Source organism: Chiloscyllium plagiosum, chromosome 21, assembly GCF_004010195.1.
Source record: "Chiloscyllium plagiosum isolate BGI_BamShark_2017 chromosome 21, ASM401019v2, whole genome shotgun sequence".
NCBI classification, from domain to species: domain Eukaryota; kingdom Metazoa; phylum Chordata; class Chondrichthyes; order Orectolobiformes; family Hemiscylliidae; genus Chiloscyllium; species Chiloscyllium plagiosum.
Window position 1 is genome coordinate 30,488,470 of NC_057730.1, and position 15,157 is coordinate 30,503,626.

Sequence of the window (15,157 nt, forward strand, 5' to 3'; positions counted from 1 at the left end):
CGGTCATCATTAATGGAGATGGAGAGGTCCAGGAAGGGGAGGGAGGTGTCAGAGATGGTCCAGGCAAATTTAAGGTCAGGGTGGAATGTGTTGGTGAAACTGATGAATTGCTCAACCTCCTCGTGGGAGCACGAGGTGGTGCCAATGCAGTCATCAATGTAGCGGAGGAAGAGGTGGGGAGTGGTGCCGGTGTAATTACGGAAGATGGACTATTCTACGTAGCCAACAAAGAGACAGGCATAGCTGGGGCCCATATGGGTGCCCATGGCTACCCCTTTGGTTTGGAGGAAGTGGGAGGATTCGAAGGAGAAATTGTTAAGGGTGAGGACCAGTTTGGCCAAACGAATGAGTGTGTCGGTGGAAGTGTACTGTTGGGGTTGTCGGGAGAGGAAGAAAAGGAGGGCTTGGAGGCCCTGGTCATGGCGGATGGAGGTGTAGAGTGATTGGATATCCATGGTGAAGATGAGACATTGTGGGCCGGGGAAACGGAGGTCTTGGAGGAGATGGAGGGCGCGGACGATGTCTCGAACGTATGTGGGAAGTTCCTGGACTAGGGGAGATAGGACAGTGTCGAGATAGGTCGAAATGAGTTCAGAGGGGCAGGAGCAGACTGAGACAATGGGTCGGCCAGGGTGGTCAGGCTTGTGGATCTTGGGAAGGAGATAGAACCAGGCAGTGCGGGGTTCCCGGACTATGAGGTTGGAAGCTGTGGGTGGGAGATTTCCTGAGGTGATGAGGTTCTGTATGGTCTGGGAAGCATATTACCCGCCCTCGACCTCTTCATTTCCAACTGCCGCCGGGACATTAACCACCTCAACCTGTCTACCCCCCTCCTCCACCTCACCCTCAACGCGCAGCACTCCAATCCCTCTGCTCCAATCCCGACCTCACCATCAAACCAGCAGATAAAGGGGGCGCAGTGGTAGTCTGGCGCACTGACCTCTACACCGCTGAAGCCAAACGCCAACTCAAGGACACCTCTTCCTACCGCCCCCTCAACCATGACCACCCACCATCACCAAACCATCTCCCAGACCATACAGAACCTCATCACCTCAGGAGATCTCCCACCCACAGCTTCCAACCTCATAGTCCGGGAACACCGACACTCATTCGTTTGGCCAAACTGGTCCTCACCCTTAACAATTTCTCCTTCGAATCCTCCCACTTCCTCCAAACCAAAAGGGTAGCCATGGGCACCCGTATGGACCCCAGCTATGCCTGTCTCTTTGTTGGCTATGTAGAACAGTCCATCTTCCGTAATTACACCGGCACCACTCCCCACCTCTTCCTCCGCTACATTGATGACTGCATTGGCGCCACCTCGTGCTCCTGCGAGGAGGTTGAGCAATTCAACTTCAACACATTCCACCCTGACCTTAAATTTACCTGGACCATCTCTGATACCTCCCTCCCCTTCCTGGACCTCTCCATCTCCATTAATGATGACCGACTTAACACCGACATTTTTTACAAACCCACCGACTCCCACAGCTACCTGGATTACACCTCGTCTCACCCTACCTCCTGCAAAAATGCCATCCCGTATTCCCAATTCCTCCGCCTCCGCCATATCTGCTCCCAGGAGGACCAGTTCCACCACAGAACACACCAGATGGCCTCCTTCTTTAGAGACCACAATTTCCCTGCCCACATGGTTAAAGATGCCCTCCAACGCATCTCATCCACATCCCGCACCTCCGCCCTCAGATCCCACCCCTCCAACCGTAACAAGGACAGAACGCTCCTGGTGCTCACCTTCCACCCTACCAACCTTTGCATAAACCAAATCATCCGCCGCCAAATGGACCGCACCACCAGGGATATATTTCCCTCCCCACCCCTTTCTGCCTTCCGCAAAGACCGTTCCTTCCGTGATTACCTGGTCAGGTCCACGCGCCCCACCCCTCCCCTTACAACCCACCCTCCCGACCTAGCATCTTCCCCTGCCAACGCAGGAATTGCAAAACCTACGCCCACACCACCTCCCCTCCATCCAAGGCCCTAAAGGAGCCTTCCACATCCACTGAAGATGTTCCTTAGTAAGGTGATGAAATGTCTGGAAATGAACCCTTCAGCTCAGCGAGCAAACCTACATCCAGAAAGCAAAACGTCACAACTAACAGGAAGTCAGCTTGTTCAGTTTATTGGCACTTTTAAAGTGTGGGCCTGTCCCTCCTTAGAGCTATGACTGCCCCTTCCAACCATTTTATTAAGTCCAGATTTCCGACAGCAGCTATATGTTCCTGATATTTTACAGGATCTTATCCAAGCTTTGGTTGCAGTGATTTAAACCTAGCTGTTATTGGTGAGGCTTTGGGAGGAAGGTGGAACACTGAACTCAAATGACACGTCAGCACTGGCATAGTAACTAGTTTCTTGAGTGCTCAGAACATGGATCTCATCTGGGTCAACCTACAGCATATGGATTGCAATAGTTCAAGTAGTCAACTCACTACCACCTTCACAAGGGCAGTTAGGAACAGGCAATAAATGCTGGTCAGCCAGCAATGCCCACATCCCACAAATGAGTTTTCAAAAATAGGTGGGTTAGTGCATGGGTCAAAAAGTGTGGTACTGGGAAAGCAGAGCTGGTCAGGCAGCATCAGAGGAACAAGAAAGATTAGATTAGATTCCCTACAGTGTGAAAACAGGCCCTTTGGCCCAACCAGTCCACACCAACCCGTCCACACCAACCCTCCGAGGAGTAACACCCAGACCCGTTCCTCTCTAACTAATGCATCTCACACTGTGGGTAATTTAGCATGGCCAATTCACCTAGCCTGCACATCTTTGGACTGTGGGAGGAAACCGGAGCACCCAGCGGAACCCACGCCGACACGGGGAGTATGTGCAAACTCCATACAGTCACCCGAGGCTGGAATCGAACCTGGGTCCCTGGTGCTGTGAGGCAACAGTGCTAACCACTGAGCCACAGTGCCACCCAAAAGTCGACATTTCGAGCATTAGCTCTTCATCAGGAATGTCAGCAGCTTCTTGAATGCTGCTTGTCTGGCTGTGCTTTTCCAGCATCACACTTTTTAACTCTGATCTCCAGCATCTGCAGTCTTCACCTTCTCCTAGTGGGTTAGTGCATGGGTAAATTCAAACTCCAATCCAGCCTAGGTGTTATCTCTGAAGTGATAACTGAAGGACCCCAAAAATTTCACTGGGGTGACTCAAATAAAAGATCATCTACCAGATGCACTGCAGAAAAACTGAAGGGCTCTTTAAAAGAATCTATCAAATCTGTGACCTCTATCATCTTGAAGAATATGGGCAGAGAATGAGAACATTTAAGTTGCCCCAAAGACACACATTCCCAATTTGAGACTGTCACCATCCCTTTATTGTTGCTCTATCAACGGCGTGGATTGAAGAGGACGTCAATTATGTGGACGTTCAAGGCAACTTCTCAAAATGAGTCGGAATTATTCTCGTGTGCGATGTGCATAAGCCATAAACAAAAATAAAACCAACAGCCATAAAAAATAAATCATCTAATCACTATTGCATTGCTGCTTGCTGTGTTTCCTACTGCACTTCAAAACATGCTCACTGGTGGAAAGCAAACTAGAACTTCCTGATGCCGCAAATGACATTACAGAATACATTTCCACCACTGGCCAAGTATAGGTCTCCCATCAATGGAAATGCACAGCTCCAATGCCACACCAACACCATCTTCAACTGTTCTCCCAAAGATGGCATTCCACGGTATTCAGTTGTCATAAACCACTACAAGTGCAGACCGCAGCCACTTAAAGACATTCCATCACTCTCACGAGACAATTAGGACAGGCAATAAATGCCACATCTACTAACAATACCAGATAATTTTAAAAAAGATTCTTTTTTCACTTCTTTATAGATGTGCATTTCAAACAATTACATTGGCTTCATCTCCTGAAAGAAAAAACAGCTTTATCTCAAAAGTAGGGGTTTGGTAGAAGCCCAGACAGCCAATCAGTCTGGGTTATTAAATCTCATTCCAATCATGTATCTGTTTATATCGTATCCAGGAGCACTCTTTCCCTGGTAAATTACAAATGGCCTGACAATAATATTCATAGAACCACAGAATTCCTTCAGTGTGGATGCAGGCCATTAGACCCATCAAGTCCATACTGCCCCTCCAACGAGCATCCCTCCCAGACCCATTCCCCTATCCTATCCTTGTAACCCTGCATTTCCCATGGCTAATCCACCTATGCTGTATATCCCTGGACACTGAGCAATTTAGCATGGCCAATCCACCAAATCGGTACACCTTTGAAACGTGGAGAAAACCTGCACTCCAAAGTCTCCTTATTCAGCAACACTCCCATTTACCATTAACTGTATATGCCCTGCCCTGATTGGCCTTTGCAGGAGCACCCAGAGGAAACCCACGAAAACATGGGGACAATGTACAAACTCCACACAGATAGTCATCCAAGCAGGAAACGAACCCAAGCAGCTGGTGCTATGAGGGAGCAGTGCTAACCACTGAGTCATCAAGCTGCCCAAAACTCCACAGCAAGCCAAAGTCTCAAATCCTGTAAAGGTTGTGATATCACATCACTTTAAATTACGGAAGAGTTATTGACGTGATTATGCACTTAAGAAATTTCACTCAAATGTTATGGGGAACATTAGTTGGCAGTACTCAAGTAACTAATGCCACTTTGGTAGGTGCCACAGGAAATAAAACAAAAAAAGTGTAAAACAACTGGGATTCACACTAGTAATGAATTGGCACTTGCAAAAGCAGCAAAAATTGCCAAAGAGACTATGAATTATGATTAACTTCCTGTCTGACTACGTTATAGAAAAGTTTCTCAATATTCCCACGAAATACTATACAAATTTGAAAAACTTCTCTTTTCTTGGCAACGAACCCAGGACCAAGTAAAACTGGCATTATGAAGAATCAAATTCAACCCCAACTCTGCTCCTCCCCCAAACCTTGAGTGGGTTTTAATATGCAAAGTGTTAGTAAATCCTCCGTTGCTTTTCATCATTTATATAAATTATTTGGATGAGAACGTAAGAGAGTATGGTTAGTAAGTTTGCATATGACACCAAAATTGGAGGTGTAGTGGACAGTGAAGAAGGTTACCCCAGAGTGCAATGGGATCTTGATCAGATGGGCCAACAGGCTGAGGAGTGGCAGATGGAGTTTAATTTAGATAAATGAGGTGCTGCATTTTGAAAAGGCCAATCAGGGCAGGGCATATACAGTTAATGGTAAATGGGAGAGTGTTGCTGAATAAGGAGACCTTGAAGTGCAGGTTCATAGTTCTTTGAGTCGCAGGTAGATAGGATAGTGAAGAAGGTTTTTGGTATGTTTACCTTTATTGGTCAGAGCATCAAGTATAGGAGTTAGGAGGTCGTGTTGCGACTGTACATGACATTGGTCAGGCCACTTTTGGAATATTGGTCTCCCTCCTATCAGAAGAATATTGTGAAAGTTGAAAAGGCTCAGAAAAGATTTACAAGGATGTTGCCACGGTTGGAGGATTTGACCTACAGGGAGAAGTTGAATAGTCTGGGTCTGCTTTTCCTGGAGCGGAAGCTGGGGGGGGGGGGGGGGGGGGGGGGGTTACCTTATGGAGGTTTATAAAATCATGAGGGGCATGGATAGGGTAAATGGATAAAGTATTTTCCATAGAGTGAGCGAGTCCAGATTTAGAAGGCATAGGTTTAAAGGTTTAAGGTGACAAGGGAAAAATTTAACAGGGACCTAAGAGGCAACATTTTCACGCAGAGGATGGTCAGTGTATGGAATAAGCTGCCAGAGGAAGTGGTGGAGGCTGGTCCAATTACTGCATCTGGATGGGTATATGAATGGGCAAAATGATGGCAAGTGGGACTAGATTAATTTAGAATATCTGATCAGCATGGACGAGTTGGACTGAAGGGTCTGTTTCCATGCTACACATTTCTATGACTCTATAACTGTTATGCAAAGCTTATGATGCCTGTGCCATATTCAAGCACAGTGAAGATGATCTACCCAAAAATAAATGTGTCACACAGACTGAAATCCCCTGAAATGGAACGGAGATCTCAGCTTCTAATTTTTACTTTGTTGAGAAGCCTCTAGGTAAAGGGCTGTAGCTGGGGTGGGAAAAATGTGCATTTTTGTAGCATCTTTCACAAAGCCCTTCACTGCTGATGAAATAGTCCTTGAAGTGTTCTCACATTTGTAATATTTCAACATAGAAAATGTGACAACTGTTAACAGCTGTGATGGGAGGAATATGCTGATAATCAAGCCGTAGTACTCTGCATCATACTATTATTAGCCAGTACAGTCAATCCTGCTGTAATGAGTGTTTCTTCAATGCGAATTGGCTTTAACGTTGAAGCATTTATACCGTTATTTGTAGAATGCAAACTTTCCTTACCTGTGTTGGCTATAACACAATTCCAGTCCCGTTAGTTTAGATAGTGAGGCTATCACACTATTTTCTTATAGTGCAAGATCGCTCAAGAACATAACTATCACGTTCTATCAGAACTGATTGTATAAATATTTTAGTCAACAGCAAAATGGCCAGTTTATTTCCCTTTTGTACTATTATAAAGGATAAAAGACTTTCAGCAGACTTCTTTGATGAAGGCTGACTAATCCATTTATTAGAAAATAAAACACTCCTAAAAACAAGTTGCAAGACTAATTAACATCCAAGTTATAACTGGACTTTGAACTATATCTCATTTTCATTCCATAATAGGAGAGACAAAAGACAGAAGAAAGATAAAAGCAAAATACCACACCTGCTAAAAATCTGAAATGCAAACAAAACACTGTAAAAACTTGGCAGGTATGGGAGCATCTGTTAACATAAAGTTTAGACTTCTTCATAACCACGACTGGTTTTCTCTTCTCGGATGCTGCTACATTTTCTATTTCCATTACAACTGACCAAAAACTCTACAGTGATGGCATTTCTAATAGGGCAAGAGGAAACATTCTTAATGACTAACAGTCTAAAAAACAAAGGACAGAATTTGGTGAACAGTTATGGTCCACTGGAATTCTTGCTAATAACCAATGTCCAATACAAGTTCTTCCAAACAGGGCTTCAGTTAGGATTGAAAGTACTGCCAAGTACTACCAGGCAGGTAGTACTGAGGAAGTGGGGAGGCTGCAGAAGGATCTTGACACTATGTCTTATGGTCTTAAACTGGATCCAGGATCTACAAGGTAAATCAGAAATTGAGGTACAGAAACCTCCTGGTTCAAAAATATTTCAACCAAGAGAAGTAGGTTTTTCCCTTTTGTGACCCCCACCCCACCAAGAGGTGGTGGCAGAATAGTAGAGTCAGAAAGCAGTGACCCTAGCAGTCCTCCACATCCATTTGACACAATGAAGCCTCATGGCATCAGGTCAAACATGAGCCAGGAAAACATCTGATTATCGCCCACTGAAGGTGGCAAAGGCACAGAATGTATTGTAGGTGGGGGTCCTTAATATCCATCACCAAGAAAGCATCAGCAGCAGTATCACTACTGGCAGAGTTGGTCAAGTCTTAAATGACACGGTTGCTCAAGTCCATTGTGAGCGGTGAGAGAATCAACAAGAGGAAAAAACGTATTGGAGATCTTCGCACCTATCTACATAAATGAATTGTATGTCCACGATAATATTGGTCTGAGTGTCACACAAGGACTGTATGGTGGGTCCCACCTTCAGACTAAGGATAGCCTCCATCATATTGTTTGACACTAATACCACGCTAAATGAATCACATTTTGAACAGAGCTAGCAACTTAAAACTAAATAACCATGAGGCACTGTAGGCCATAATATGTAAATTCACAGCCTGGTGCAGGCTAGGAGATAAACTCTGGTTCAATGAACAGTACAGACAAGCATACCAGTAGACATGCCTTTAAATTTATATTAAACTGATTTTAAATTCTTACCTTAACATTGTTCTGCTCATTTCCTACACAACACAGGACATATCACTCTAATTGCTTGGGGAATCAAGCAGTCCATTATATTACATCCCCAGTGTTTACCTTATTGATTCTACAATGGGCAGCTGGGCCACTCACCAGGTTACTGCCCAAGTGTCTCGGATGAATGTGAGTGACAAAGTTCAGCCCAAACAGAAGGATCAACTGAACTGAAATATGTTCTCCACCATCTTGCCAGTTTAATAAATACTTTGCAATTTAGTTTTGAGTTTCAAAGCACTCTCATATGCCATGTTGGGGAAAACTGCAGAATAACGTAAACAAGGAGAAAAGCCGTTGCAATTAGCTTTGAGAAGAACCTGATCTGGAGGCTGACAAACTGACAGATACCTTCATTATGAACCTGCAATACTCACTATATTTAAGAGCTTCATTTTATTTAGTATTCAGTGCTTTGTTATGTGGTTTCGAGTTAGACCCTAGAGATGGAAAGTCATCATGGAACGTTATGGGGTGGGAGACAGTTATGCACTAAAATTGCTCTTGTACTTTACAACACAGAACCCCACAAACATTCTTTTAATAAACCACAAAATGCAAAGTGGCTGGGCTCAACTAGGTCCCACCCCTGAAGGGAAAAGACTCGTTTTTTTTTAACCTATGTTAGCAGAAGTGAGCAACTATTTCTAGTGTAGTAGATGAAGCAAGGTCTCAATCCTCTTGCGTGTTTCCCCCACACACATTCTTCTTGCCACTGAGACACTGATCATAGAAACAGAAGTAGGCTATTTAGCACCTTGAGCCTATTCAATCATTCAGTGAGATCATTGTTGATCTCATTGCCCCTTGTTCTCTACATTATTTGATACTTTCAGTTAACATGTGTACCACCTCAGCAATATATTTAATGATGACCGAGCACCAATTGCTGCTTGCAAAAGAGAGCTGCAATTTTCTACCATCCTTGGCATGCTCCGTTATTTCACTCTTGAAAGGTGAGGCTCCAATTTTTAGTTCTGTTACTTAGGCCTAGACTCACCCAAGAACCCCTGAGCAGTGACAGAATTTTCTAGGTGGACAATCGTACTCTTTATTGAGTAATTGCCAACAATATTCACTAACAAGCAGAAATAGTGACCAGCAATCTTATCCATTCCCCCTAACTCGCTCAAGTGCAAAAGATCATTGCCACTCTACATGTATTCCCTCCAAACCACTACCTTTCCAAAAGTTTAGTGCCAAAAGAATGTTTATGGAATTCTATGGTTAGCTCATAACTCAGTGGAGAGAAACAGAGTTAATACTTCAAGTCCAATGACTCTTCCAAAGATTCTGCCAGATCTGCTCCAGCACTTTATTTGTATTACAAATAAGGGAGGGGGAGGGGGTGGAGGTGGCACTAAGATTGGTGGAGTAGCAGATAGTGAAGGGGTCTGTCAGAGAATGCAGCAGAATATAGATAGATTGGAGAGTTGGGCAGAGAAATGGCAGATGGAGTTCAATCTGGGCAAATGAGGGGTGATGCACTTTGGAAGATCCAATTCTGAAGCAAACTCTACGGTAAATGGAAAAACCATGGGAAAAATTGATGTACGGAGATATCTGGGTGTTCAGGTCCATTGTACCCTGAAGGTGGCAATGCAGGTCGATAGAGCAGTCAAGAAGGCATACGGCATGCTTCCCTTCATCAGACAGGCTCTTGAGTGCAAGACTTGGCAGGTCATGTTACATTTATAGTGGACTTTGGTTTGGCCAAATTTGGAATACTGCATACACTTCTGGTTGCCACATTACAAAAAAGATGTTGATGCCTTGGAGAGGGTGCAGAGGAGTTCACCAGTATGTTGCCTGGAATGATGGGCACTAGCTATGAAGAGAGGTTGAGTAGTTTAGGATTATTTCATTACAAAGACAGAGGTTGAGGGGGACCTGATTGAGGTCTACAAAATCGTGAGAGGTATAGACATGGTAGATAGCAAAAAGCTTTATCCTAGAGTGCGGGACTCAATTACTAGGGGTCACGAGTTCAAAGTGAAAGGGGAAAGGTTCAAGGGAGATTTGCACGGAAAGTTCTTTATGCACAGGTTGGTGGGTGCCTGGAATGTATCGCCAGCAGAGGTGGAGGAGGTGGGCACAATAGCGTCATTTAAGATGTATCTAGAAAGATACATGAATAGGCAAGGAGCAGAGGGATACAGGTCCATGGAAAATAGGCGACAGGTTTAGATAGAGGATCTGGATTGGCACAGGTTTGGAGGGCTGAAAGGCCTGTTCGGGTGCTGTAACTTTCTTTGTTCTTTTATCCCTGCTCAGGCTTGATACATTCAGGATCAGTGTCCTTACAGGAGATTGCTGCGAGTCACTGCCACTACTACAATTGCCTCATCAAAAAACTTTAATCAGATACATTAAACATGATAAATTATCCCTTCATCAATTCATTGTGACTCTGATCAGCTTAAAATTTAAGGTTTCAGTTATCCTAACCTTAAATTATAGGCTGTAATAATTTTCCAACAGATGCTGTACCCAGCTAAACTAGTCCATAACTCACTTAATTCCCTCCTGTCACTTTTCTTAAAATGGAGTGACATGAATAATTTCTCAATCTAAAGGATCAGTACCAGAAAACCTTGGAAAATATGGAGGGTACCTTCTCATTCAAGTCCATAAAAATCTCAGGATAAAAATCATCTGTACCTGGGGATTATAGATTAGATTAGATTAGATTACTTACAGTGTGGAAACAGGCCCTTCGGCCCAACAAGTCCACACCGACCCGCTGAAGCGATACCCACCATACCCCTACATTTACCCCTTACCTAACACTACGGGCAATTTAGCATGGCCAATTCACCTGTCCTGCACATCTTTGGACTGTGGGAGGAAACCGGAGCACCCGGAGGAAACCCACGCAGACACGGGGAGAACGTGCAAACTCCACACAGTCAGTCGCCTGAGGCGGGAATTGAACCCAGGTCTCAGGCGCTGTGAGGCAGCAGTGCTAACCACTGTGCCACCGTGCCGCCCACCATTATCATTCTTTTGCACCATTATTTTCTTCACTTATTTTAGATTAGATTAGATTGCTTACAGTATGGAAACAGGCCCTTCGGCCCAACAAGTCCACACCGCCCCGCTGAAGCGCAACCCACCCAGACCCATTCCCCTACATTTACCCCTTACCTAACACTACGGGCAATTTAGCATGGCCAATTGACCTGACCTGCACATCTTTTGGACTGTGGGAGGAAACCGGAGCACCCGGAGGAAACCCACGCAGACACGGGGAGAATATGCAAACTCCACACAGTCAGTCGTCTGAGGCGGGAATTGAACCCAGGTCTCTGGCGCTGTGAGGCAGCAGTGCTAACCACTGTGCCAACGTGCATAATGGGCATAATTTCTAGTGAATACCTGATTCAATATTAATTTTCTTGAGCACACTGGCCTCACTCTCTATTTTAAATATGTTAAAATGCAAATTAATCAGTATACTCAGTATTCACTTATTTTCATCGATAACATTTATCGGTCTAAGGTGTTTATATTGTTCCTGACTATACTTTTTCCTTAATGTAATTGTAAGGTTGGTTTTTGATTTTGATATCCTTTCAACTTTCTTTTTATACTCCCTTATTGTCGCTCTTCATTTTAGTTTTGTAATTTTTTTCCTTTATTTGTATCTGTCTCATTTGCCAGGTTTTTGATTCAAGTCTCATATGTTTTACTCTTAGCTTCTTAATCTTTAGTCATCCACAGCTGTCATTTTTAACCAGTATGATTTGACTTTCTTGCCTCTTGGGATTCTGTATTTCGTCAAATTATTTTCTGAACACTTCCTATTGATCTTCTGTCATCTTACCCATTTAACAGATTTGTCCAGTTTACTGTGGACAATCTGTTCATCTCAGTGAAGTCAGCCTTACCAAAAACTAGAATCTTAGGTAGCAGTTTTACATTTCAGTCTTTCAAAGAATACATAAATAACTGTTCAAATACTATTAACCTTTAACTGGCTTATTACACCTTACAAAATGTAAACGATATGCCCACTGAGTTCAGCCCTGGTCTCCTCTCTGCTGTATACTCAATGCTAGAAAATCTGCAAGAACTTTGCTCTCTGACAGAAAGCCTGTAATTGGCATTTCAGTAATCAAAATGAAGAGCCATGGTATCGCAGTAACTATGAGGAAAGATATAGCAATGCACAATTAAAGTGTATAGTGTGATTACGTAATCTGCTACACACTGAGGCAGATACAGCAATGAGTTCAGTGTCAGAAGGCATTCACTCTCTCCTTCTCATATGTTAGTGGCAACCAACAATGTACCAGTCACCTGTATTAATTTTTTCTTCCATGGTTCCAGATTCTATTACCCTGCTCCCAGAGCTAACAAGATTATATTGTTCCCTGAATGGTATAACACCCTATTCCTATAAAATTTTGTATCACTAGATTACAGAAAGCAAACACATCAGTAAATGACTGTGGTCAATATACCATGCTGCAAAAGCCCAACAATAATTATAGGAATGGGGATTTCCTATAGCGTGCAGGTACACGAATAATCTACTTTCCCGATAATGCAGATGAAACTAAAGTTGACAAATTTATTCCTTCAAAGTAATAAAGCTGCACAAAGGCACATTGAAATGGGTGATTTAGCAATGGGTTTTACATTTATGTTAACAGTGATACCATATATTCTTGCAATAAAGTTTAGTGATCAAACTCTCATCAACTTAGCTTCAAAATTAAAATAATCAGATGACGATGACAATGGGAAATCATGCTCTCACATAAAAAAAACCCTCAACAGTAACAGGAGGAACTGAATTCTAGGTACATCCCAGCTGTGGGAGTGATGTCAATGAACGTCCTGACAGGTTACATCTCAAAGTTCAAACATTCAGTATTACAGGGAGTAATGTAACTATTAAGATCCAATTTAATCCAAGTCTTTGATAGCCTCAGTAGTTCCTACATTGGTCCCAGACTGGGTGCTACAAACAGCCTCCATGTTTCAAGATTAGAAAAAGAAGTTTTCAAGATAAATCAACAGGGATTCTCGTTCCTGATATCCAGGGATCAATGCTGGACACTGTAGTACAAACAGGAACATATACCAAGAGTGAGCAGAGCATCTGTAACAAAAGTAATGCTGCCTAACAGCGGTTATCTACCAGCACTCAAAGAGAATGGTCATTTCAGTTAGAGGTAGATTCCAAACCCTTAAATCCGATCACACAATTGCTAATTGTTTCTCAGGAAAGAGCAAACAGAAATAAATTTTTAAACTGAATTGAACAAAGGATTTCAATAATAAATATTATTTATATAAGAAAATGTTACGTTATAACAGATGGGCTGTGAAGAAGTCATTTTTCTATAGTTCCAGTTACACAAGGACTGATCTCACTAAGTAGTCACATGTGGTTAGACAACAACAATCTGATCAAATTCAAGGAAGTGAATTGAGCTGTTGCACTGAAAGAGAGTAAAATCAGTGGAAACCCCAATGTAGTCAAAGTAAAGGTATGTAGAGGAATGTAAGGGGAGGGTGAATGGATGGCAGGTAGCACTGTGAAAATATTTGTATCTCACAATAGCAAAAGACATTTTCCCACACAAACCTTCCTCAACCAATTTACTTCAGCAAAACATATGTATATTTTTAGCCCATAACCGCTCAATTATTTTTTTTTTAAATCAAAATCTAAAGTTATTGGTTTCTTATCTAAATTTGTAAATTGACTACTGGTGCAGTTCGCACCTACAATTACCTAAATTGACATTATTGAAACCACTTTCATTATGGGCAGTATGTGAGCAGACCAGGTAAGCTGTTAAATAACAATAAAAGCAAACTACTGCAGATTCTGCAACATATAGAGAAAGCTGGTGATACTTCACAGTTCTGACAACATCTGTGAAGTGGAATGGAGTAACATTGAGTCTCTTCTTTAGAACTAAGGGGAAAAGGGATGGAGGATGCTATAAAGCAGGAGGATTGGGGAAAATGTTGTGGGGAGGGTCGTGACAATGAAATTCAACTCTGAAGATGATTCATACCAAGCACAAAACATTAACACTATTTTGTTCCATAGATACTGCCAGACTTGCCGAGTTTCTCCAATTAAACAACTCTATTTCACATGCCAGGTTAGCCACAAACAAGAGATTGAAAGATCTATTAGTACCACCAAAGGAGAAAGTGAGGACTGCAGATGCTGGAGATCAGAGTCAAGAGTGTGGTGCTGGAAAAGCACAGTAGTTAAGGCAGCATCCATGGAGCAGGAGAATCGACGTTCCACCAAAAGCAGATTAATAGCATTCAGCCTGTTGTTAGTGAGGTAAGTGCTGTGCACATTTGCTACATAACAAGTGACTATACTTGCAAGTAACTCATTCTAAGTGATGTTCAAATGTTTTGAGATGTGACAAATGCTAAATAAATGAAAGCTCATGCTTCTCGTGTATAAACCAGAAAGTTGAGCAACATCGGGTTTTAAAACGATCTTTTTCCGGGAAAGACCACAGAAAATAAATGCGCATTAACAGTTAGCTGACCTTTGTGTGTTTCACAGCAGTGTTTGTGTAATTTTCTCACCATCGAACCTTCTAGAATTCCTTGAGACATCATAGTCTGCAGGAATCGTCGGTGGCTTTCATTTAGTGCTGCTGCCATTACAACACTACACTCTCCTAGAAAAATAAAATCAGGCTAAACTGAGAACTTTGGCCTCAAGGCATTTTGTATGACAGTCACATTCAAATCAAACAATTTCGTTATTATTTAATTGCTGCCATGGGGCAGTTAAGTATTTTAGGTACTTCCATCACCCTCCTTGGATGAATTGCATCCCATTCCTCAAGGGTGCCTTACCCCACCATAACCCAATTCTATTCTCCCAATCCCACTTTTGCCAATACTTTTATCCATCACTCCACTGCAGTCTCTCGCTACCAACCTCCACCGCCTTGTCCACAGCCCTTCAAATCTACACTATCATCCATCTGCTGTGGCTCCCCAACTCCAACCCCCCTCCTCATCCCATTACTCCTCTTCCCACATTTTTTGCCATCCCTGCCACCATTACTCCCTGTCCTCCCTCACCCTTCATATCCACCGCCACTGACTGTCCTTGACTATTCCTCACTTCCCCCCGCCTTCCCTTATCTCTTCCCTGTCACCTGTCTCCCTGTTCCATACCCCCTACTGCATCCCCTTTCATTC

General features: G+C 43.1%; 1 protein-coding gene across 2 annotated transcripts in view; it reads right to left on the minus strand.

Moving 5' to 3' along the window:
• Positions 1–15,157, minus strand: part of nsmce1 (NSE1 homolog, SMC5-SMC6 complex component) — a 42,056-nt gene that overhangs the window by 6,640 nt on the left and 20,259 nt on the right. For both annotated transcript variants that reach the window (XM_043711657.1, XM_043711655.1), the window contains exon 3: positions 14,491–14,625. In XM_043711657.1, the coding sequence (XP_043567592.1) occupies positions 14,491–14,608 (118 nt within the window). In that variant the 5' untranslated portion in view covers positions 14,609–14,625. The remainder of the gene's footprint in view (positions 1–14,490; positions 14,626–15,157) is intronic.